Source organism: Piliocolobus tephrosceles, chromosome 9, assembly GCF_002776525.5.
Source record: "Piliocolobus tephrosceles isolate RC106 chromosome 9, ASM277652v3, whole genome shotgun sequence".
Taxonomy (NCBI): Eukaryota; Metazoa; Chordata; class Mammalia; order Primates; family Cercopithecidae; genus Piliocolobus; species Piliocolobus tephrosceles.
This window is the reverse complement of record NC_045442.1, coordinates 6,787,982-6,814,402: the sequence shown is the minus strand read 5'-3', so window position 1 is coordinate 6,814,402 and position 26,421 is coordinate 6,787,982. Positions and strand designations below refer to the sequence as shown.

Below are 26,421 nucleotides of genomic sequence, written 5' to 3'. Positions count from 1 at the left end.
TTCTGATCATAGTTTTTGATGTTGAGTCCAGATCTGGCGGGGCCTTGTGTAGTGACAAGCAACAGGTGTCTTTCTGTGGAATCCAAAGTTCTGAGAGTTGGAGTGGACATTAGATCACTGGAAAGTTTGTCACCTGTGTAGGCTTGCCAGATTTCACAAACAGAAATACAGCCCAGTTAAATTTCACTGCAGTAAACAACAAATAGTTACTTTGTGCAATTATGTCTCTTGCCAGAGCAAGAGCTGTTCCCATCCACAGCAGGCATCCCCCCGGCTCTGTATGAGTGCCTTTAGTGCTCACCCCTGCCTACAGCTGTACCTTCTAGTGTTAGCACGTGTTTTTTGATGCTGAAAGGAAACAAGCTGCTCTGATCCTAATTCTGCTGGGTCCTGTAACTAGAGTGAGGTCATATGCCCTTTTCCTCCTGATAATATTGGTTTTTCATAGAATATCAGAGCTGCAAGAAGCCTTAAAAAGTATGTGGTCACATGGTTCCCAAATGCTCTTCTATATCAGAATCACTTGGATAGCTGTTGAATTATAGAATCTCGAAACTTATCCCTTAAGGCTCTGATTTGTGATATCTGGGATGCTGGCTGGAAATCTCAAGTTTTTTTGTTTTGTTTTGTTATTATTATTATTTTTTGAGATGGAGTTTCACCCTTCTTGTCCAGGCTAGAGTGCAGTGGTGTGATCTTGGCTCACCACAACCTCTGCCTCCCGGGTTGAAGTGATTCTCCTGCTTCAGCCTCCTGGGTGGCTGGGATTACAGGCATGCACCACCACTCCTGACTAATTTTGTGTTTTTAGTAGAGATAGAGTTTCTCCATGTTGGTCAGGCTGGTCTCAAACTCCTGACCTCAGGTGATCCGCCCGCCTCAGCATCCCAAAGTAACCAGGATTACAGGCATGAGCCACTGTGCCCGGCCGGAAGTCTCAGTTTTTAAAAATAGAGTGGGGTTGTGCTGGACAGCAGATTTAGAAAACTTCTGGTTTAATTCAACTCCCTCATTTTGCACGTTGGAATGTGGAAGTCAGACAAGAGAAGGGGCTTGCTTCCAGCCACTCAGCAGAAAGGAGTCCGGGTAAATCAGAGAACCTTTCTGTAAAATCAGAATTATCACATAATTTTCTGGTAATTTATATTTTGAAGTGTGAAAAATTTCTTAAAGCAACATTATGATGTTAGGGTTTGGATTAGAAATGCTGTAGGAGAAGGTTTTTGTGTTTTTTTCCGGAAAGCCTGAGATATTAGCTATTATTGCAGTAAAACCCATTTCACGACCACCTGCTTAAAAAAGCAGACTTTTGGAGCTTTGATTTGATTTCCTATTGGAGTATCATAATTTAAACTTATGTTCAGAGACCACCTGCTTAATTTGGCTGCAGGAAGCTAGCAAAGTACATTGTATCATGGAAAAATGTAGTTAAGGAAGGAAGTGTTTCCAAATACAATTCACTACTTTGATAGGAAATACAGTTCTTAATAAGACAGTTTTTTTTTGCTCAAGGATCTCCAGCCTCCTCCATAATTTCTCCAAAGCCCAGCACTCTGCATATATCTTCCTAGTGCTTCCTTCAGAAAACCTATATGATGCAAAATGATATCACAGTGTTGAATGTTTGATTTTAAGGTGGGTGGATTTAACAAGGAAAAGATGTTTTGTGTCTTTTTCATTCATTGCTTAGGCATTCTTGCCTTTTAAATTTATTTTTAACCTGGGTGGAGGGGTTTGGAGAGCTATTTGAGAATGTGATGAAGGTCTTGGACCATGTCTCTAGAAAAATGCACATATACAGTACACACATACAGGCACACAGACCTCCCAAAACAGACACACACACACACACACACACACACACACAGTTCTACACATGATTTCAGGTTGTGGGGGGGCTCCCACCCTTTCCTCATAGGTGCATTAGGTTTCCATGGACTTCATCTCTCCATTGCCTTGCTGTGGTAAGTTGCACCGTCATAATGGAAACTCACTGTGATTCAGAACCAGCTGCACACTGTTTGCTGAGAATAATGCGTAGAAGGGTTGACTGGACGGGCCACTTTGTGTGACAGTTTGCATGTGGCATTCTAGAAGGAGCATGGCTCTGCCATTGGAGAGTTCTGACACAGCCCAGGCTTTTGGAATAAATAACTTCTCTGAGCTTAGGTTTCCTCCTTTGTGCGGTGGGTCTGACCATCTGCCCTGGCAGGTGTGAGGTGATGACGTGGCAGGACGTGCATAGCACGCTGGCACAGGGCCGTCCTCTCATGTGTTCCCAGAGGGACCCCAATTCTGCGTGGCCTGTAGGACCTACTGGCTGGGCCTCCTAAGCTGGTGCTTTGTAGCTACCCTGGCACCAGCACTGACGTGCCCATACCAGAGCTAATCATGCCTGCACTAGAAGTGACCACGCTGCCACGAACATTGGCCCTACCCACAGTAGTACTGACTCAATCCATGCATTACTGACCCCGCCCACACCAGTATTGACCCCGCCCACACCAGTACAAACCCCGCCCACACCGTCTGACCCTGCCTATACCAGCATGTTCCTAGGGTTAAGGAGTAGTATTTGGGAGGGAGGAGCTTGCCTTGTTAGTGAGACATGTTACAAAGATAACTAATGAGACCTTAAAATGCTTTTTACATTTTCTCCAGATGTCTTTCTGTTGGTCTTGAGGCACCCCGCTTACACTGCAGCCACTGAGGCTGTTTTCACGCAGTGCAAAAAGCCTCTATTTGTTTAAAGTCTGTTTACCCTGATGCTGTTGACAGGCCCCGTTGGTCCTCCTGCTTCACTGTCAGTGGAATTTGCTCAATAGATGTTAAAAGGAAAAAATGAGTTTTCTGTATTTGCCTTCCCAGTGGTACAGTGCCTGAGCAAAACTCCAAAGACTAAATATGTTTGAGCTGCTGGCAGACTCATATCTGACTTTAAGGTGTGTGACCTCGAGACTCGGAGTCTCGGGGTAGTTTTTCTAAATGGAGCATTTATGGGCAATTCAACTTTCCTCTTTAATTTGTAACTATAAAGATGTTCTCTAATTGAAATTTATCATTCTTTTTTTTTTGAGATGGAGTCTCACTCTGTCGCCCAGGCTGGAGTGCAGTGGCCGGATCTCAGCTCACTGCAAGCTCCACCTCCCGGGTTGATGCCATTCTCCTGCCTCGGCCTCCCGAGTAGCTGGGACTACAGGCACCCGCCACCTCGCCCGGCTAGTTTTTTGTAGTTTTTTAGTAGAGATGGGGTTTCACCGTGTTAGCCAGGATGGTCTGGATCTCCTGACCTCGTGATACGCCCGTCTCGGCCTCCCAAAGGAAATTTATCATTCTTTCAAATGACTCTCTTTCCTTTTTCATATTGTTCAAAAAGCCTGCCTCCATTGGCTTGTTAATTACAGGAATATAAAATCCCAACGGCAGGGTAAGAGGCATCTACGGTTAAATTTCTGCCCTTAGGCCTGCATGTTTTGTTAACAAGAAAGCCAGAACCTACTGCCAGATCACAGCTCTTGATCTCTTTTGTTACACAACTGTCTGTGTTCTTTAAATAAAAACTGTGGTAAAAAGCACCTTATAATTTTGTTGGATTTGAGGAATCAGAGAGAATGTTCCCCAAAATATGTACTGTTATAGACTGGACAGATTTATTAGCCAGATGTTGCTTGTGTTTTTAGTTGGCGACTGCATTTAGCCATCTGGCCAGGAAGTTGCTTAACCTTATTGTAGATAACGTCCATATGTTTGGTGTTCACATACAATAGAACATCTGTATTGAAAATCTTCCTGTGGCCTCATGTAAGGACTAGAAACTGACTCGAAGTAGAAGGGGGGACATGCAGGGGGCCCTACTGGGGTCAGTGGGGAGTAAATAAGGTGGTGGGTAGATCTCTCCTCCAAGTTTTCTTCCCTCTCTCCTTTCTCAACTCTGTGCTGTTGTCACAACTGCCAGCTATGTGTTTGGGTTGATGGATGTATATGTGATTGCATATATATGTGAATATGTGTGTGTGTGTGTACATATGTAGTGTGCTTTAGGCTGGGTGTGGTGGCTCACGCCTGTAATCCCAACACTTTGGGAGGCCTAGGTGGGTGGATCACCTGAGGTCAGGAGTTGAGACCAGCCTGGCTAACATGGTGAAACCTCATCTCTACTAAAAATACAAAAATTAGCTGGGTGTGGTGGCACATGCCTGTAATCCCAGCTACTCAGGAGGCTGAGGCAGGAGAATCTCTTGAACCCGAGAGCAGAGGTTGTAGTGAGCTGAGATTGCGCCACTGCACTGTAGCCTGGGCGACAAGAACAAGACTCTGTCTTAAAAAAAAAAAAAGTATGCCTTAAAACTTTTAATATTTTACATAATAATTAGTAATACATACTTCACTTGGGCCTTGTAGATCTATAAAACTTCTCATTGGAAGACAAAGCCACTGCTGATTGCAATGGAAGTAAAAATTGAGGAATTTTTTTTTTTTTTTTACTTCTCCCGAGGTGACACATTTTGAGCTAAAGAAAGCAACCTCCAAGAATTTCACATTCCTAATATTTGTGGGCAAGCCCGACTTTCTAGGATGTTTTTACCTGCCCAGTTGCCGTGGTGGAAGTTGTGCTAGAAAATTCAACCTCCTTGGTCTATGTGCATGAACTTCTAAATTCTTGTTGTTCTAGAATTCTAGATTTGGACCTGGTGGTTAGAGATGAAGACGGGAATATTTTGGATCCAGAATTAACTAGCACGATTAGTCTCTTCAGAGCTCATGAAATAGCTTCTAAACAAGTGGAGGAAAGGTTACAAGAGGAAAAAGTAAGTTTGACTCTCTGTAATGTGCCATTTACATTTGGAACATGTTTTCTCAGTAATACGTTTTCAACATTAGTAAAATATCAGTCAAGCCCAGAATTTTCACTAAGAAAGAACCTGAAAAGGAGTAGCTGCGGAGTGTGTGTCCTACAGCCATGAGTGGAACGGAGCCTGGTGGCACAGGATGTCACCCATGGCATGAAGGGGGATTGGACAGCATTGTGTTTCATCTCAGGAGACAGGATCCTAATGATGTTGATTTTGTGTTCTCATCTGTCCAGTGGGACACAAGACTTGATTCTGCATTTCCTCTCTGTTAATGGTAGGCAGGTTATGTATTCAAGCTCCCTGAGGGCAAAGAGCACATGTCTTACTGGTTTTTCATCTTCTGTGATCTTTAATGGTATCATGTATGCATTAGCCTATTCTTGCCTTACTATAAGGAAGTGCCTGAGACTGGGTAATTTATAAAGAAAAGAGATTTAATTGGCTCATGGTTCTGCAGACTGTATAGGAAGGAGAGTGGCTTCTGCTTCTGGGGAGGCCTCAGGAATCTTACAATTATGGCGGAAGGCGAAGTGGGAGCCAGCACTTCACATGGGTAGAGCAGGAGGAAGACAGAGGGTGTGCAGGGGGTTTTATATGCTACGCTTTTAAACAACCAGATCTGTGAGAACTCACCGTCATGAGGACAGCGCTGAGGGGATGGGGCTAAACCATTCATGAGCAATCCACCCCGTGACCAGTCACCTCCCACCTCCCATACACACACATACACACAGTAGATATTCAAAACTGACTGAATAATTGAATCATCTGTTAATTCAGCAAGTATTTACTGAGCATCTACTGTGTACCAAATGTTGAAGACATAATGATAAGTGAGACAGATGTCCTTGGAGGGTTTAGTCTAATGAGGGAACAAAAAATTAAATAACTACACATATAATAATTATTTTGATTTATTGGTTGGACACCTGAAAGTTTTGTATCTTCGAAAATAGCACAACAATTGCACGGGATACGATTTTTTTGTCTGTTGTGTGAATGCATGATTTAAGAATGTGCAGGGGAGATAAGAAAGTGACTGCACCAGTGGCTTTGCTGGGTTATGCCAATGAATTATTACCATTTTCTATTCTGTAGGGAATAAAGAAAGCAAGTGTTAGTGATGAGCGTTGTTGGGGTTGACTTTCTGTTTCCTTCCATTCACAGTCTCAAAAGCAGAACATAGATATTAACAGACAAGCCAAGTTTGCTGCAACCCCTTCTCTGGCCTTGTTTGTGAACCTCAAAAACGTGGTTTGTAAAATAGGAGAAGATGCTGAAGTCCTCATGTCTCTATATGACCCTGTGGAGTCCAAATTCATCAGGTAGGTGAAATTTCTTGGCGGCTGTCTTTCCTCTTTGGTTGGTGTTAGGAACGTGGGATCAGAACCACTGAAGCGCGCCATTCATGCCGAGAGGCCCTGGATGAATGGCTGCTGGACACGAGCAAGCAGCCGAGCCAAGAGCTGTCTTGGACAGTGTGATGGCAGCATGTAGATTGCTATTTGCTCGTAGAGTTATAGCAATTGCAGGTACACTCTGGTCATATCTTCAGAGTGCAGCTGAAGACTGAAGTAATACTTTGTTTCCTAAGTTGTCTTCATAAGATTTTATGTATCCCGGTCCCTCAAATATCACTATTTCCATTTTTCAAAATTTGGTTTCTTTGAATGCCATTTCGGTGACTTTCATCCTGTTGTTTTTTCTGCAAGATGATTGACTGGAATGCATCATTTAGAATGGTGCCTGCCACATACAGACTGTCAGTTAATATTTGTTAAATGAAAACACTGTAAGTGTATTATTCCTGCTTAGCCTTCAGTATAACTTTCTCTTTGCCCAGATGGAAACATTGTGGTTCAACTATGTATGAATTGTGTGTGTGTCTGTGTATATGCTAAAACTCTAGGATCTTCACTTGTATTATTCAAAATTTGAAAACTTAGGGTATGAATGATACAGAAAAATATGAGTGGATTTTATTCTCACTTCTGGTAAAGACTTTGTTTCCTCTTGACATAGGATGCAGTGTTTATTTTACAGTGTATTTGGTTTGTCATAGGTTTTGAAATAAAGATGCATTGTGCTGAATTTTATAGTATTGTCATTCTAAATGAACAAATAGGCTCTTAAAAAAACAACCAACTTTGAAATACCATTTGCAAGTAGTTCCATTACAGTGACAACCCAAGACATCCCACATTAAAACTTGGCAGGGTTTTTCTGCTGTGGATGTTAATTGATGAGTAGCTGTATGTGATCTTTTTGATATTTATACACTCATAGTTGTCTGTATAGTGCACCTACATGGTATTGATTATGAAGCAATGTGGATGTACATTTGGTACTCTGTTATTTGGAAAATTAACTTGCTTTTATTTCTCCCTTTTTCAAGTGAAAACTACCTGGTTCGCTGGTCCAGTTCAGGATTACCTAAAGACATAGACAGATTACATAATTTGCGAGCTGTGTTTACTGTAAGTGCACGCAAGGATGTTTGGTTGAATTGGCCACCATGCTAATGACTACGTTTAGTGATTTCTCTCTCCTGCCACATTAGAACGTGGGTCCCTGGGATGCCTGTAATGTCGGTGAATTTAGTATTACTAAGTAGAGTGCCTAATCTTTTGAGTCTCTAGCAACCCTTAGAATGACTGTGACAAAGATTTACCCCATTACCATGGAATGTGCCTCTTAAATGTGTATCTTTTTGTTTTGTTTTTTTTTCCTCCAGACGGAGTCTTGCTCTGTCACCCAGGCTGGAGTGCAATGGTGTGATCTCGGCTCACTGCAGCCTACACCTCCTGGGTTCAAGCAATTCTCCTGCCTCAGCCTCCTGAGTAGCTGGGATTACAGGCATGCACCACCGCACCTGGCTAATTTTTTGTATTTTTAGTAGAGATGGGGTTTTCCCATGTTGGCCAGGCTGATCTCGAACTCCTGACCTCGTGATCCACCCTCCTCGGCCTCCCAAAGTGCTGGGATTACAGGTGTGAGCCACTGCACCCAGCCCTTAAATGTGTATCTTAAGCTCACTTAACAGTAATTGATTATTGTTATTAAATTCTTTTCTGTCATATGAATAACTGATAAAAATTATAGAAATGGGTCTGAGAAAAGAGTCTCAATCCATTTTTTTACTGTCCTTTTCATTGGAACTTGCATTGAATAATGGTTCTCCAAAATAATTTATGGAAACTAATATTTCTAGGACCTCGGAAGCAAAGACCTGAAAAGGGAGAAAATCAGTTTTGTCTGTCAGATTGTTCGCGTGGGTCGCATGGAGCTGAGGGACAACAATACCAGGAAACTGACTTCGGGGTTGCGGCGACCTTTTGGAGTGGCTGGTAATCCATTTCTCTGTTTCCTTGAGAGTTTCAGATCTTCACAGTCACTTTCAAAAGAACCACTGTTGAATGTTGATTGGTCAATGGGCAGCTTTGATTTATAAGCTTTTCTGCTGGAGAGAAAAAATATATTTATTAGTTATTTTCATTGTGGCTTCCAGTTGACCTGCTAGGCTCAGGATGCTCTAGGCCTCAAGTTTCAGATGTAAATCATACATTTGGTTTTAAAGTGGATCTCATCTTTCCCTGGGAGAGATCCTGACTCATATTCTCAGTCTGTAGGGAAGCCAGTCAATGGAGGGTTTCAGGTCTTGGTGATGGACATCAGAATGGATTTGTGCAGGACGGTCAAAGCAAGGAAGGGGAGGAAAGAAAGCAAACCGTGAAGAGGACGCAGTTAGCTTCATATTGGTGCTCTTCCTCCGCCACGTTGGTGCTCTTCCCCCGCCCTGGTGCTCTTCCTCCGCCACGTTCGTGCTCTTCCTCCGCCACGTTGGTGCTCTTCCTCCGCGGTGCTGGTGCTCTGTTATTTTTGGTGACAGCACGAAGAATGTGCAAGACCAATGATCTCTGTTGAGGAAAGATAAAGGCATACTAGGAAGTTCTAATTATTTGCCCTATTTCAATGTCACTCTCATTTTTCATAGTTTTGGGAAGTGGTTTTCTCTCTTTAATGGTTGTGTACAATTTTATTACTTAGCACTCTGATATTTATTTTATGTTTGTGATTTTTGGGATTCATGTGAATATTCATATGGGAAAGGTTCCTGATTCTTGACACACAGCTGGATTTTTTGTATGAACAGCTGTGGAAGACGTTCTTTGCCTTGGCTACCAGGAAACTCTGAACTTAGTCCATTCCCCCCTGCCTTTTAAATAAACATTATTTTTAGAAAGGTTTTAGGTTCAAGCAAAATTGAACAGAAAATATAGACAGTTCCTATATATTTCTCCTTCCTTCCCCCTGCCTCCCCATTATCAATATCCCCCATAGATTGGTACGTTGGTTGCAGTTGGTGAACCACATTGACACATCGTCGTCCTGTGAAGTCCGTCGTTTACATTAGTGTTCATTCTTGATGTTGTGCCTTTTGTGGGTTTCGACAGTTGAATAAATACTGTATATTCCCCATTGTAGTCTCTCACTGGTAGCTTCACCATCCTAAAAGTCCGGTGTGCTCTGCGTGGAATTTTTGGAAAAATATTTCAAGTCATTTAAATGATTTACTATATCATAAGAAGTAAGCAATAGCAGTGATATAGACATAATGAGAGCAGCATATTAATTCCGTTTACTTGAATTCTGTTTACCCATAGAGCTAACTAACGGAGTGTTCCAATGATTTTACCATTTGTGAGTGAAATGGTGAGGGTGAGGTTTTCTTTCTGAAGTCCCCACAACATTGGGCTGGGGAAATCCTTTTGCATTTTCATCTCTCTGTCTTTTTGTGTTTAAGAGACAGAGTCTAACTCTGTCACCCAGTCTGTGTGATCACAGCTCACTGCTGCCCTGACCTCCTGGGCTCAAGTGATCCTCCTGCCTCAGCTTCTTGAGTAACTGGGACCACAGGTGCGCCCCCTCATGCCCTGCTAACATTTTCATCTCCTGACTTGAATACATACTTGAAAATTGCCCCTCTATTTGTCAGAGCCTGTAGCATCTTTTATATGTAATCTAGTGTTATATTTAAAACACCTTTCATTTTCCAGGATTTTTTTTTTCTTTTCCACCTTGATGGTAGTTTTAAGAGAATATTTAATTTTTGTCTCAGGCATAATTGGCTCCATTTGAGCAATCAGAGACATCTCTGACAACACACGGAAGTTGCTCCTCTTTTCAACAGCAAAGCTACAGATTCTCTGGTTATTAGATTACAAGATGGATTATGTCATAAGTGCCTATGAATGCGTAGTTATATTTCTTAAAGATGAAATCTAGACCATAGGCTGACAGTTTTTATCTTCTTTTGATTAAAATTTTTGGAATTTAAAAATTTGGAATATTTTTCAGTTTTCATTGGGTTGACAGTCCATGAAGGTCTAGGTACTAATGGATGGAGAGGGTGATGGGCATGGGCTCAGCTGACACCACTGTGGTCTTTCACTGTTTCTTACATGCTCACTTACGCTTGCTTAGTGGGGTCTAGAGTTAGGTTGGCCCCCCCCCCAGCTCCTGGAGTTCTCCATGAATTACAGAAGCCCGGGTTATTCACTGGGGCAGAGCGGGCAGCCTGGACATAGTTCCTTGTTTCTGGAGCCCCCATCTGTGTAGTGTTGGCTGAGACACTACGTCTGGTCACTGGAGTTTGGATCCCTGGCTGTGCGGCCACCAGGGACTTCTGTCCCCTGATATTTGCTGACCACATGGACACCCCCTGTGGTCCCTGGTTCCTCTTGTCTGAACTGGTCTCTGGTTCCTTCCTTTCCTGTCTCGTGTCCCTGGTACCCACTGATATTGGGGCTTCTGAAAACCCACCTGGGGCCAAGTTCTAGCCTTGTCGTTTTGCTTGAGAATTCTCTGGAGTGTGGCTGCTTCTTGCTGCTCTGCTCTGACTGGCACATGGGGTGTCCCCCCTCACTTTGGGGTTGCAAAGAACCTGTGTGAACCTGCATGAACCTGCACGAACCTGCGTGAACCTATGTGAACCTCTGTGAACGTGTGTGAACCTGTGTGAATCGGCGTGAACCTGCAAGAACCTGTGTGAACCTTTATAAACCTGTGTAAACCTTTCTGAACCTGTGTGAACTTGCGTGAACCTTTTTGAACCTGTGTGAACCTGCGTGAACTTGTGTGAACCTTTCTGAACCTGCACAGACCTCTGTGAACATGTGTGAACCTGCACGAACCTGTGCGAACCTGCGTGAACCTTTCTGAACCTGCATGAACCTGTGTGAACCTGTGTGAACCTTTCTGAACTTGTGTGAACCTGTGTGAACATGCGTGAACCTGTGTGAACCTTTCTGAACTTGTGTGAACCTGTGTGAACATGCGTGAACCTGCATGAACCTGTGTGAACCTTTCTGAACTGGTGTGAACCTGTGTGAACCCGCATGCACCTGTGTGAACCTGCACGAACCTGTGTGAAGTGCTTCAGAGATACCTATAGGCGTTTGTTTTCCTCTGTGGGAAGATTTCAGGCCTGCAGCTGTTAATGTGGGGTTTCCAGGTCCTTTGAATTCTCTGTCCTTTCTGGTGTCATGGTTGCTCAGCAGTTGCTGGTTTGCCTGGCTCCACTGCATGCCCTCAGTGGGGATGTCGTGTTCATCCCTCGGTCCCAAGCTCTGAGCCTTTGTGGCCTCTGTGCTCACTCCAGAGGGGCCAGCTTTCCTGGACCTCCTCAGTTGGTGTGTGTCTGTACATTGCAAGTAAGAATCTGGCTGGGTGCAGTGGCTCACACCTGTAATCCCAACAATGTGGGAGGCCAAGGTGGGTGGATCACATGAGGTTGGGTGTTTGAGACCAGCCTGGCCAACATGGTAAAACCCCATCTCTACGAAAAATAAAACAATTATCCAGGCATAGTGCATGTCTGTAGTCCCACTTACTCAGGAGGCTAGGGAGAAGAGTTGCTTGAACCTGGGAGGCTGAGGTTGCAGTGAGCTAAGAATGTGTCACTGCACTCCAGCCTGGGGAACAGGGCGAGACTCTGACACACACACACACACACACACACACACACACACACACACACACACACAAGGCCGGTGCAGTGGCTCCCACCTCTAATCCCAGAACTTTGAGAGACTGAGGCAGGCTGATAATGAGGTTAGGAGTTCGGGACCAGCCTGGCCAGCATGGTGAAACCCTGTCTCTACTAAACATACAAAAAAGTTAATTGGACATGGTGGCGGGTACCTGTAATCCCAGCTACTCAGCAGGGAGGCAGGAGAATTGCTTGAACTGGGGAGGCGGAGGTTCCAGTGAGCCAAGATCACGCCAGGGTGACAGGGCGAGACTCTGTCTCAAAAAAAAAAAAAAAAAAACAAGTAAAGACCTGATCATTCTGCTTGTGGAATTTCCAGTTTCCTACTAGAAACTCTTCTCTGAGACATTTCATTATGTGATCTATGTAAATTTTTGGCACAAAAAGTAAATATCTTAATGCAGTGGTTCTCAATCCTAACTGAATATGAGAAAAATCTTGCAAGCTTTCAGTAAAAATTCTTGGTCAGATGCTGTGGTTCTTGCCTGTAATCCTAGCACTTTGGGAGGCTGAGGCGGGCAGATCGCTTGAGCCCAGGCATTCAAGATCAGCCTGACAACATGGTGAAACCTCGTCTCTACTAAAAGTTACAAAAGTTAGCTGGGTGCTTGGTGGCACTGACCTGCGGTCCCAGCTACTCGAGAGGCTGAGGTGGGAGGATCACCTGAGCCCCGGGAGGTGCAGACTGCAAATAAGCCATGATCGTGCTATTGTACTCCAGCCTGGGCTACAGTCAGATCCTGTCCCCTGCAACCCCACTCCCAAAAAGAAAAAATTGTTGCACAGGCCCCACTCCTGTCCAGTTAAACCAGAATCTCTGCTTTAACCAAAATCAATTGTTTGTCACTATGGGCCACTCAGTGACTGGCAGTTTGCTGCCACCAGGCCACCTGCCCCCCCCCACCCCCCGCCCGCCCTGCTTATCACGTGGTGGCATTCAGCACATCTGGGGAATTTTTTTAAGTAGGATTTGCTTCTAACTTATTCATTGTGTCATCCAACCAAATGTTCTCTTTGTTACTAAGCAAGGACACTCGGTCGGGTGCAGTGGCTCACACCTGTAGTCCCAGCACTTTGGTTGGCCAAAGTGGGTGGATTGCTTGAGTCCAGCAGTTTGAGACCAGCCTGGGCAATACGGTGACACCCCATCTCTACCAAAAAAAAAAAAAAAAAACCAAATACACAAAGATTAGCCAGTCATGGTGGCTCATGCTTGGGGTGGCCAAGGCAGGAGGACTGCCTGACCTTGGGAGGTTGAAGTTGCTGTGATCCATGATCGTACCACTGCACTCCAGCCTAGGCGACAGAGCGAGACACTGTCTCAAAAAAAAGAAAGGGGATAGAAGGGATGCTTCCTACGTCTAAGAAGGTTGATCAACATGTTGGTAATCGTATTCTACCTGTTCGTATGCAACTTCAGTTTCCACATGCAAATTTAATTTTGAGGCTTTCTTCAGAATGACTTTTGCTTGTCTGTGTCAACAGAGTTCAGTTCCTCAAAATGAGAAAAGTGTTCATGGACCTTTAAGGCTACAGTTCTTAGTCTTTGGTTGAAAATAATGGGTCACATTTCTGTTTTTTAACCTTTTTATAATGTAACCTTTTCTATCTTTTTCTAAAAGATAGAGAATTGTAAAAATAATGGAAATTTTATGGAAAAGTGTAGTTAAATAAATTATCCATAGTTTTACATAGCCCGGGTATTACCTGATGTTTATTCTGATATGTTTGTTTCCAAATTTTTTTTTCTGTGTGTGGCATATGATTTTTAAATACAATATCACATCCTACCATATGTTCATTTATTTACTGATGGATTTTCAATGTCTTTTTAGTCCCTTTTTTGCCATCTTAACCATTTTTAGGCGTGCAGTTCAGTAGTAAGTATGTTTGCATTGCGTATACTTTTATCTTTCTAACAAACCTAGCATTATCTTATGAACATGTCATTTTATTAAGTATTATTCAAAAATTCGGCTTCTCAGTGTCTGTAGCCTGAAGCCCTGTGATTGCAGCAGGCCTTTGCTCTGGGCTCTGAGGGTATCTCCGCCTTGCGGTGTAGTAGCTACGCAGTGAGCATCCTGGGGCTTGAAGCGTTCCCCCTGTGCCTGTTTGCAGGGCAGCCTCTGCAGCGGAGTTGCCGACTCGCAGGGTGTGGGGGTCCATTTGCCGCGAGCAAGTCGTCCTGATGCAGCCCCACCAGCGGGACTGAGCCGTCAGCCCCTCTCCCTGCGAGACGTTTCTCGCCTCCCGCCTTGTGCTCTCCTGCCTTTGCTGGCCCTGTGCCTCCATCACTCTTGTCCTGACACCACTGCCTCCTTCCTTCTCCTGCCCTCTGAATTCCAGCATCACGCGGTGCCGTCTGTCTACCCGGCGTCTCCCTCACAGAGCTGTACTGACTTCAGCTGGACTCTTCTTTTCACCATCCTCTTACCTGAATGTAGAGACCCTGGGCTGGCTGTTTGGGGGAGGTTTCCCCCCAAGACCTTTATTTCCTCCTTTGGTGTCAGGCACATCTTGCCCAACCTGCAGGGAGCACTCCCTCCGCATGGGGCTGTGTGCGGGAGAGCAGTCAGGAGAGTCCCTGGGAGGCGCAAGGAGCGGTGATGACTGGTGACGTCCAGGCCTTCTCCTCGAGGCTCAGGATGGGGGCGGGACTTGGGGTGTTTTCCACCTGTGGGTGCTCAGGCTCTGCTTGCGTTTCCTGCTTGTTTGCTGCCTTCCTGCACAAGGTACTGTGTTCCAGGGCTGGGCACCGGGGATGTGGCAAGGGAGTCCCATGGTCAGCTGGTGAGATGAGTCCCATGGCAGAGAGGGGCTCTGCAGGCAGCCAGCCAGGCCACCCAGGACCAGCTGGCATGTGAGGGCTGGCCTGCCCGGGTCAGACCACCTTGGTTCTGGCTCGTAGTGGGCTGCTGCCCTAATGAGTTAATGAAGGATGCTGAACTGGTGGTCTCAGGCGTCTTGGAAAAAGGTAAAAAGGTGGGTGCTGCAGTCAGTCGCATGTGGGTCAGTCACCCCCAAGAGTGGTGGAAGCTGGGAAAGTCTTCCCCCAGGCCAGGCGAGGGCCCGTGTCCAGACCATGCATCTTCTGAGCAGCTGTCATTTGATGTTCCAAGTTATTTGGGATTCTTTGACCTATATCTGCAAACACAGCTGTGGGCTCTTAGCTCTTTGAGTCCCCCTTGGTTCAGTGGAGTGTGGGTGTCGTCCCTTAGGACACAATACTGAGGCCCGTGGGCTCCACCAGGCCAAGCAGGGGATGAGAATTCTGCTTTTTTGGTTCTACACATCACTCCCCCCTTTTTGGAGGGTAGTGATGGTGATGGTAGAAAGGAAAAATCTCAATATATGATTACTCGTGTATTGGACAAAGTATATTTAGACTCATCCTCTTACCTGAACACAGAGACCCTGGGCTACAGAGACCCTTCTGGGGAAGGGTCTTGTGCAAAGAAAATAAACAAAGCATCTTCCTCTCTTTTCTTAAGTCCGGTGTGGCGGTTGAGCAATAGCAGAGACAGGGAAAGTGACCAGGGCCATCTGGGGTTATTCTTGGATTTTCTTGTTCTGTCATGACCAAGGGCAAAAGGAATTGTTTGAAAGGTAGACAGTGTGTCTGGGTTTACTCCTGAATGTGATCAGGGGATGTCTTTTTAACACAAGAACATTGCAAAGGATATTAGCCTTTCTTGTGATGTTAGCAAGCCTGGACCTCCCGGGGGATGTGTTGTGAAGGCAGTTTAATAGTATTGAAAGAGTTTGGGTCTTGGAGACTTTCTAGCTGTAGACTTTGAGCGTGCTTGTTCATGCGTCTTCGAGCCTCAGTTTCTCATCAGTATGGTAGGTGACTCTGAGGATTTGCCTTGAAGTGTCCTCTTGTAAGAGCATCGACAGATACCAGCATGTGGTGGGTGCTTGGGAAATGGTAGCTACTTGTTTGCTTAATTGTTTGGGGGAATACAATAACGTGTGGCTTCAGAACAGTGCTGGCCAGCATGGTAACCACTGGTCACATGTGACTAGTTAAATTTAAACTAAACGAACGAAGTAAAAGTAAGTTTTCAGTTCCTCCATCATGCTTTCTACATTTTATTTTTTTCTTTTGTTTTATGGCAGGGTCTCTGTCACTCAGGCTGGAGTGCAGTGGTGTGAATTCTGCTCACTGCAACCTCTACCTCCTGGGCCCAAGCAAATCTCCCATCTCAGCTTCCTGAGAAGCTGGGACTACAGGCGCACACCACCATGCCTGGATAATTTTTGTATTTTTTGTATAGATAGAGGTTTTGTCATGTTGCCCAGGCTGGTCTTGAACTCCTGGGCTCAAGCAATCTGCCCACCTTGGTCTCCCAAAGTGCTGGGATTACAGATGTGAGCCCTGCGCCCGGCCCGTGCTTTCACATTTTTGTTGCTCATTGTTACGGAACATTTTCCATCATTACTGAAAGTTCTATTGGACAGGGCAGCTCTAGGGTGACAGTTGGATAATAGGCAAAGGAAATTATTAAATGGAACTCTGCCATTTGAGCCCCACTTCCATTTAGGCCAGCGTTTTCTGATAACTTAATTTGTCTTTCAAGCATGGAAATAATTTAGACTTGACGATGAGAAAACAGCTTTTGCTGTTGTTTGCCAGAAGATATTCTGATGCTCCTTTGTTTGTGTTCTGTGATTATAGCATTTAAGCCAAAACAATCTCTGTTCTCTTTTTGTCTCCAGTGATGGATGTAACAGATATAATAAATGGAAAAGTAGACGACGAAGATAAGCAGCATTTCATTCCCTTTCAGCCGTAAGTATGGAGCAATTCAAGTACTTAGCCAGATATAATGTGGAAAACATAGGCTTGTAATAATTATCTTTATAATTAAATGGATAAACCTAAGTAAGAATTATTTTATAATTATGAAAAACCTCTTTAGTCACTGCTGTAGTACATGGAATTTTTTTGTAGCCATAAGAATCCTGGGTCAAAGTTTGTTTATGGTCCGGAAGTAGGAGATTTTACTTGCCTTATCATGTAGAAGGCACAGAATTACAACTCTGCTCTGAGCCTGAACGTTTCTTTACATAATCAGTTTATTCTAGTAGCTATTTGTAGTTTCAAAGCACAATACTTCCAAATTCATCATAGGAGGTTGCTGTGTTTAAAATAGAAAGCCAAACAAAATTATGATGAATTATTTTAAAGCGGGAAATAATGCTTTAAAGCATAGAATCATGCTGCTGATTTTTGTTTCTCGGTTTTTGCTTAGAGTGGAGCATACCTGTGCTCGTTTTCCAGCTTTCTCTAGTTCTGACTTGAAGTCTTTAAAAAGGCACGGAAGCTGAGAAAAAGCTCTTGGAGGAGATTTGTTAAACGGATTATCTGATTTGTGGATAGAACCCAGGGAACTGGTGGAAAGAATTGGCATGTATTTCCCTCGTGTGGAAGCAAGAGTGTGCCCAGATGATGGTCGTTGGCCACTTAAGGGCACTCCTACTCCTCACAGAGGAGGAGAGAAAAAGGAATCCAAATGGTTGAGGTGAATTGTAAGAGCCAGCTTCCTCCTGGGTGTGGGATTGAGAGGCGATGTTAGGGGAGAATGCAGGGTAAGGGAATGGCAGTCCCTGCCACAGAGCCAGCTTCCTCCTGGGTGTGGGATTGGGGGGCGATGTTAGGGGAGAATGCGTGGTGAGGGAAGTGGCAGCCCCCTGCGGTAGTGCTCTGCAGTTTTACTTTTCCCTCATTTTTCTTCTTAATTGATTTCAGACTTGAAACACATTTTTAGATTTTAGACATGTTACTGTTTTCAGCTGTTGGCTGAAGGGTTTAGGAGGCGGGTAGTAAGTGGGTGGCTGAAGGAGTCCTGTCCTTGGGGGTCCGGAGATGTGAGGTTGGCTTCCCTCTGCCCCATGCATCCTTGGTGATGGACCACCGCACTCAACCCCACCCGACTCCTCTGGGACTTGAGTGCCACTGGCTAAGACAGGAAGAGTATGACTTTCTTTGCAGGCAGGCGATCTGGTCAGGTAGCACCCTAAAGCTTTTTGTACAGCTCAGTAGGAGATTTCGTTATCTTCTTGTCATAAGAATAACAGCAAACCCTGCGCCATTGAACTGGGAGTCAGGGTTAAGTTATATGTATCTCACCATGCGCCACTAGAGGCAGAGGTCTCTTTGTGGCTTAAATGCTTTAGGTTTACTCTCCTGTCCAGTGTGGTAACCATTAGCTCCATGTGGCTGTTTAAAATACTTAAAATGAGCTGGGCACAGTGGCTCACGCCTGTAATCCCAACACTTTGGGAGGTTGAGGCAGGGGGATCACCTGAGGGTCAGGAGTTCGAGACCCGCCTGGCCAACATGGCGAAACCCCATAACTACTAAAAATACAAAAATTAGCTGGGCGTGGTGGCAGGCGCCTGTAATCTCAGCTACTTGGGAGACTGAGGCAGGAGAATCGCTTGAACCTGGGAGGCAGAGGTTGCAATGAGCCGAGATCACGCCACTGCACTCCAGCCTGGGTGACAGAGGGAGATTCCGTCTCAAAAATAATAATAATAATTAGAATGAAGTAGCATTAAACATTGAATTCTTCAGTCACGTTGGTCCTGTTCCAAGTGTTCAGCAGGAGAGGAGGCCAGCAGCACTGTACTGGGCCGTACGTACACAGCACATCTCTACCACTGCAGAAAGCTCTGCTGGATAATGTTGTTTTGTAGTCCCACCCAGTGAGGAGAGTTTATAAAAGGAACGCAGTGCTGCAGAATCTGGAAGTTTCCTTAGCAAACAAGGGGAACAGTATCGTGGAACATGGGCAGATATTGAGGTCATAAATAAAATACACCTTTGTAAAATTATGATATTAAATTGCCTCATTCTCTCATGAGAAATAATGCAGCCCCCTACTGTTTTGAATGCTGTATTATATATTAGACCTCAGAGGTTCTTAATGCCCAGATGTACCACTAAGTTGAAATTACCTGTTGCCTGCTAGTGTCCTCTGTGAAAAGTCAAAAAAAAAAAAAAAAAAAAAAAAGGAAAGAAAAATCCCAAAACAAACCCAACTTGAGGGATTGTTTGAAAAGTTAGGGAGGTTATTAGTTTTAGATGCACTGATTTTCACAGAACATGTTATGAGTTGTCTGAGATTGCCTGTGCTTTGCTGCCATCTTTTTCTATCTTGTAGTGGAATGTCCACTTGGAAAATATATTATTCCATGTGTACTTCTTATGTAATTTCTGACTCCGTGCTCCATTAAAGGAAGACTAATAGATGAATATTTGCAGTGTTAGAAACAAAAGAACAGCATGATTTTTAATAGCAAAATAAGCAATGAAACCAGTTCTTTGGGAAATGTCATGCTAATGAAACCGTTTTTTGCTCCATTAAAACTGATTTATTATCTCACAGGGTTGGTTTTAGGGAAGGAAGCACATTGCACATCTCCCTTCCTCCCTGTCTTTTTTAACTTGGTGAAGTAAATGACAACAGTCTTCAGTTCCCTTGAGTCTTGTGGCTCCAGTGATGGATAGCACTGTCCTTGTTCCCAGGATTGATTTTAAACATTATGGCGATGCTGTCTATTTTCTTACTCATTTCATAGCGCACTTCGCTGTGCTACATGGTATTTCTATTTGGGCATATGCTACCTGTTTTTAGCTAGTCTCTCGTACAGCGCAGCATCTGTGACAGGCTCCTGATTCACGGGCCCTGAAAATATGGGTAGTCTGTGTTCATAATGGCGCCACACATGAGACTAGGTCGTGGTGTTCTCCAAACACGGTGCCATTCTTCTCACATGTAGTCATTTTAGGGTCTATTGTGTACATAGTCCAAGAGAGTAGAGTAGAAAGCCTTTGCAAGCAGTTAGGTTCCAGGGATTTTCTTTTTTTTTTTTAATCTCGATTTTGCGTTTCCCTTTAGATCACCTGCCCCTTGACCTATGCTATGTTCAGAATTATTGAAATTGGAGGAATGGCTATAAACATTCTTTGGGATTAAATGCCTTTCAACCATGTGGCTTTCAGACAAGCTCCTTTTTTTAAACACAAGCGTCTGATGGAGACGCAGTGGAGGCCTGGTGCACTTTTATTTCCTGGGGAGAGGGTTGCCCTCATTTGCTCTATTCCCTCTCATGGTTCAGCATTTTCCTGATCAATGCTTTTCCCTGTTTCTCTTGTCACCTCTCCCATCCTTTGTCGTGCGTTGACTCATGATGCCTCCCTCTCACACTTGGTGACGATGATCTCTTATGTTCCCTTGTTACCGTGACCCATGGGTCTCTGTGCCCCTTTGTCTCCTGTGGTCTTGGTCGTCCCGTGCCCTCCAGGCTCGCGTTGGACGACGCCATTCGACACAAGCCGCTCAACATGTCATCCCGTTTTTCACCCAGGGTGGCAGGGGAGAATGACTTCCTTCAGACTGTTATAAACAAAGTCATCGCTGCCAAAGAAGTCAACCACAAGGGACAGGGTACGTACTTTCCTGTTTTGTTTCCATCGGTGTGTATTTGCATGCGTTTGGGACAGTGCTGTCTGGATTGCGTTTTAGTTTGATGTTGATCATGACGGTGTGAAGATGGTGGCGGTGACAGTGGTCCTGGTGGAGAATGTGTGTGACGGTCACCCCCATGTACAGTGCATGACGGTTTTCTGGCCCATCACCTTTGTGCACATTGCTGAGAGCCCACTCCTGAATGGAGACTGGGGTCGGATTAGATGTTTAGAGGAACGTGCAGGCGGTAGGCGTAACTCGCCTCTGCCCATGTTGTGTGCTAATCACCGTCTGTTCTGGGGCGCCCCTGCTGGTCTCCCTAACAAGGTGACTTCATTTGTGCAGACTTGCTCCCCTGAGTTCTGTCATTTAAGTGATTTCTCCTCCCCTACACCCCGCCTCACACTCACCGTTTTTAATCCTGCACTGACACGTTTCCGAGCAGCTGACCTGCTGCTGGCAGAAGGAATGAATCAATCACCTTGGGCTGGTGACAGTTGGCACTTGGCTGGCCAGGAGGGCTGCCAGGAAACAACTGTGACTGAGGCCCCGCCTCCAGCCCAAGGGGAAGTCACCTTCAGAACTTGACCGTCTCACTCCCTGATCCGTGCAGACTGCCCGTAAACGCAGTAGAGCTTAGGCGAACAGACCTGCTTCATCGTCCAGCTACCTGATGTCACTAGACTTTTAAAAAACAATTATCTTGATTCATTTCCCACTGTTCTAAAGGAGAATGTGAATTGAGCCTGAAGAATCTTATAGAGAACGAGCCTTCCTAGGGCTCTGCAGGGACCTCCAGCTTTCTTCTGGCGTGAACTACCCCCGTCTCTGGCAAACAGTAGCAGGACAAAAACCCCAACCCAGAACGTTAATGAGATGTGGCCTCTGCAGACAGAGCAATTTTTAGCTGACCCAGGACCCATCTTCTCCTGAATTAACAGCCCTCCCAATTTGCACTTTAATTGAAAACCACAGGGAGGTCCAATTAGGGCTGTTGAGATTGGAGTCACTCTCCGGCTGGGGACACCATGCAAAGGTTGCCAGCCGATCCTTCAGTGCTTCGAGCTGGGGCTGCTCTGGGATCTCCAGTTTCTTTTGCAGTCATCAGAGTTTGGATAAACTTTTATTAGAGTCATTCAGGGAGAGTGGAGTTTGGTGTCAGGCCAGCAGGAAATCACTGGGAAAGAGGACCCGAAGCCTGCCTCTGCCAGGCTCCCTGGTGTGTGGCCAAGATCTCTGAAGACAGAGAACCTCGGGCTGATGCCCGGGGGTCCAGTTCCTTCAGCTTCTGGGAGGAGCGGGCATTTCCAAGTCACAGTGAGAACCGAGGGACAAGAACAGTGATAGGGGATCACTGGTGACTTCCTGAATCAGAATGGCCTTAGGCAACATGACTAGTGCTTGTTTAGCTTGAACCTGAATTTTCTCCAGGGCCCACTGGTGGGTGGAATTCAGGTCAGAGGTGAGCAGTGTGGCCCGCGAGTGCAGCCGCACAGATCCGCCGCCGGGACTGCAGAGCGCTGTCCACCGGAGCTCATTTTATCACCAGCAGCCCAGGCTTAACCTGGTCCTTGCTTGTCTGTCAAGTGACTGTTAGCGGTCCCAGGAGTGGAAGGCACGTGGAGGAGATACTCATCTTCAGAGAGAGCTGCTGGATTTGTCACCCCTCTGTCCACGTGCGCCTCCTGTCTCTTGAGCTTACCACTTGGCCTTGGCCGATTTTTGGTTTCTGCTAACATGTTTCCTCTTTACAATAGACAAAATCGTGAATATTTAATCCAAATTATTCTGAACCTAGAGGTGTGGGACATTAGATGTGGACAGTGAGTTCATGAAGACTCCGGACATCTGGGTCTATTGTTTGAGATGGAATGTATGCTAATCCTCTTTGTTTTTAGTTATTCTGGGTAAGCCAATGTCAACGCCAAATGCACTTTTTTTCTCCTGTGAGAAAGCATTTAAAACACAGGGTAATCAGGAACATTTAATTTCCATTTTTAAAGTGTGTGGTAATACATTTAATTGTGTCACTAATAATGCATTAGTTTATGTATTAAGATATTTGAGCAGGCTGGCGTTTCCGAGAAAGGGTTTGAAATGCAGGATTTCTAATATTAAGTGTTAGATGTTCCATCCTCATGTCTTAACCTTTGACCTCTGTGAATGACCTCACCGCATCCCGCAATCCTTCAAAGAGCATCTTTCTGTTAGATTTATTTTGTGGACATTCATTCTCCAGGGAGGCTTTTGGACTCAGATTCCTGAGATTTGAGAAACTCTTAGCTGCATCCTGGTGTCCAGGGAAGACCAGCTCCTCGTCAGCCACAGTGCCGATTCCTCAGGCTCCTCTGTCAGGGTCTGGGCTTTGGTTTGCTCTCCTGGAGGCCAGGGCCAGGGGTTAGGGTGAGGAAGTGCCTGGCCCTTTGCAGATCTGTCTGCTTATCTATTCTGCAGGTCTGGAGCTGCTGTTACTCGGGGTGCTTTTGTGTGAATTAGAAAAAGGGGCCTCATCGGCCAGGCGCGGTGGATCACGCCTGTAATCCCAGCACTTTGGGAGGCCAAGGCGGGTGGATCACGAGGTCAGGAGATCGAGACCATCCTGGCTAACACGGTGAAACCCCGTCTCTACTAAAAATACAAAAAAATTAGCCGGGCGAGGTGGCAGGCGCCTGTAGTCCCAGCTACTCCGGAGGCTGAGGCAGGAGAATGGTGTGAACCCAGGAGGCGGAGCTTGTAGTGAGCCGAGATGTCTCCACTGCACTCCAGCCTGGGCAACAGAGCGAGACTCCGTCTCAAAAAAAAAAAAAAGAAAAAAAAAAAAAGAAAAAGGGGCCTCATCAACTGGGTGAGTAGGGAGATAGTGCCAGGGCCTGTGGCTTGGTGAGCGAGTAGAGGCAGGATTTAGCTCCCACTTGCCTTTTGTGGTCAGTTGTCTAGTGAAATGCACATTCTGGGCGGTGGTACATGTGCTCCTGTCTGGGTGCCGTCCCTGATACCTCTTTGGGGACCGCTTTCTATGGTGGTTCTTCCTTCCTTCAAACTCTCCCTCCCACGATCTGGAATTTCATGTCTTAAAAAGAAAGGAAAAAGAGAAAATATATTAAACAAAAAGGAAAGAAAAGAACCACTAAGAAACAGTCCTACCCTGAGTAATGCATCTGTGTCTGTGTATGTGGACTTTCTGGTCTTACTCTCTCATTCATCTTTGCCCTTCTGTGTCCCAGCATCGGCCCTCTCCCTGAGCGGCCCCGCCCCCGTCTCCCACCAGGAGCCCTGTGGCTGCATGGGCATCCTCCCGTCCCAGTTTCCTGTTTCCCCGGTTGTCTCTGACATCTCTGACATCTCTGTCCCTTGTGAGCTCTCAAAGTGGGTCCTTCTGCCTCTCTTCGGGACTCTCCTTTCCTTCCCCACTGTGGGTGCTTGCCCTTCAGGCAACTCTGCCTGGCGCGGATCTTCCTGTTCCAAGGAATGGTACCCCCGGGACTTGTTAGTGGTTGTGCCTGCAAGGGGCACCGTCTCTGTAAGCCGCGCATCCTCCTACCCCAATGCCCTGTGGTTCTGCTGGTTTGACTTCCACGCTGGTCCCCTTTCCCACCCTCCACAGTGGCGTTCACATCCTGGCAGCCAGCTGGGTTCATGCGGTGGCCGCCTTGCTGCCGTTGCATCCCCACGGTGCTCTGTACTCCTGCCTACCGGTTCCCTGTTAGCCACAGGGTGTCAGGTCAGAGCCTGACTCTTGTTCCTGAGCCCCCCTCTGGATGCCCCCCATCCTTCGGATAGACCACAGTCCCTGCCACCCCAGCCTCCCCAGTGTCTTCCCATAGCGTCTGGGGGCTCCACCTCCCTGGGGTGGGGACAGGTCTGCAGTTCTGTTGCTTCCTGCAGGTCTCAGCCCCGACGTCCCTTGCTCTGTGACCCTTGAGACTGTGGTCCCAGGATGCCTTGCAGTGTGCTCAGGACCTCTCCCATGAGAACTTTGCAGTTGCATATTTCTCTGAGAGACCGTGGAGTTAGTGTCTGACCGTTGGCAATGGAAGCTAAACCCCTGGCAGGGGAGGTTGTGAGGGTCTGCCCTATGTCTGCAGTAGGTGCAGTGCCCTGTATTTGCACAGCACATAGTAGGTGTTCAGTAGCTACTTTTGAATAAATTAGAGGGACTCACTAGGTAGCAAGAAGAAAGAGGGTTTCACCAGCTGGCAGAGAGCAAAACATCATCAGTGACTTTTGACTTCTCAGCTCCAAGTCATGTAAATCTGTGCAAAGGAGAACACCGTTTCCAGGGTAGCGGATATAGGAGTGGGCAGCCAGAGGACAGGGCGTGAGGTGCGGGACTGAATCAAGAAGAGCTGCTCCCCTCAGGAGCATCAGGAGCGTCAGGGGCAGCCTGAGGTGCTGCACTACTGACGGGCTGTCAGTTATTTCCCAGTGCTGCCCAGTAGGCAGGCTGCTGGAGGACAGGCCTGCGACTGTCTCAGTTCCTTCCACCCAGGGCAGGGCGCTGAGCTGAGGGTGATGGAGGGCGGGTCCTGCTCTCGAGGCATCTGGAGAGGGGACAGCTGCACACACACACAGAGACAGATACAGACACATGCACACACACAGATACATCACACACACACGCACCACAAACACAGATACACATACACAGATACACCACACACACACAGATACATCACAAACACAGAAACACAAACACAAATACACCACACACACACACACACACACGCACAGATACATCACAAACAGATATACATACATAGATAAACCACACACACACAGATACAGACACATGCACACAGATACACCACACACGCGCACGCGCACACACACGCACAGATACATCACAAACACAGATACACCACACACACACATACACAGAGACAGATACAGACACATGCACACACACAGATACACCACACACGCGTGCACACACACACAGATACAAACACAGATACACATACACAGATACACCACACACACGCGTGCACACACACAGATCACAAACACAGATACACATACACAGATATACCACACACACACACACAAACACAGATACACATATACAAATACACGCACAGAGATATAGACACTACAAACACATGCACATACACAAACATACACAGATACAGACACCACAAACACACACACACAGTTACAGACACCATAAACACAGACACACACACACCAGATACAGACTCCACAAACACACACACAGATACACCACAAACACACACACAGATACACCACAAACACACACACAAATCCACCACAAACACACACAGATACACCACAAACACAGACACACAGATATACTTATAGACACACACATGCACACACACACGGATATAGACACAGACACGCACACAGACATACATACCTTCACACACAGATACGGATATACACATAGACACAGATACAGACACAGATACATACGGACACAGATACAGAAACACAGGCAGATACAGATTTAGCCACACACATAACACATACACATAGGCACAGATACACAGAGCCACACACACAAACACACAGACACACATGGGCACAGACACACATGGACACACACACACAGATACACACAGACACAGAGACTCACACACAGACACACACACACACACACACGCACAGTCACAGGCATGCATGCATACCCATGCTAGTAGCAGAAGTGAGGACAGAGGCTTGATGTTCTGAGGGGCAGATGAGGCCCTACCGAGCTGAGTGGGGGAAGCAAGCAGGCGGCCCCGCTGAGGCCTCAGGGATAGAGTGCCCCCGTGTGCCAGCCCCTTCCTGTGGGGGGAAAAATGCCGTCACAGAAGATAGCTCAGGCCGACCCCTGCCTGCCCCTGCCTTTGACTTGTTGGAAGTGTCTGGCTTGTTTCCTCGTACTGTTGCCTCCTATTTGATTGCTACTCGGTATTTATATAAACCACAGTTCTTCATCAGCCTTGCAGGGAGGAAGAGCCCGCACACACGCCCTTCCACAGACCCCACCAGGTTCACTGCGCTCTCCCCAGGACACCCCTGGCATCTAGGTTTAGAG

General features: G+C 46.0%; 1 protein-coding gene across 2 annotated transcripts in view; it reads left to right on the top strand.

Moving 5' to 3' along the window:
• The window catches only part of DOCK1 (dedicator of cytokinesis 1), a 553,659-nt gene that overhangs the window by 85,052 nt on the left and 442,186 nt on the right, over positions 1 to 26,421 (top strand). Inside the window, exons 7-12 of one of the 2 annotated variants that reach the window (XM_023224362.2) lie at positions 4,673 to 4,808; positions 6,021 to 6,178; positions 7,249 to 7,330; positions 8,065 to 8,200; positions 16,624 to 16,696; positions 20,281 to 20,360. In XM_023224362.2, coding sequence (XP_023080130.2) covers positions 4,673 to 4,808; positions 6,021 to 6,178; positions 7,249 to 7,330; positions 8,065 to 8,200; positions 16,624 to 16,696; positions 20,281 to 20,360 — 665 coding nt within the window. Of the gene's footprint in view, positions 1 to 4,672; positions 4,809 to 6,020; positions 6,179 to 7,248; positions 7,331 to 8,064; positions 8,201 to 16,623; positions 16,697 to 20,217; positions 20,361 to 26,421 lie in introns of both variants that reach the window. The other variant, XM_023224359.2, reaches the window with a different exon arrangement.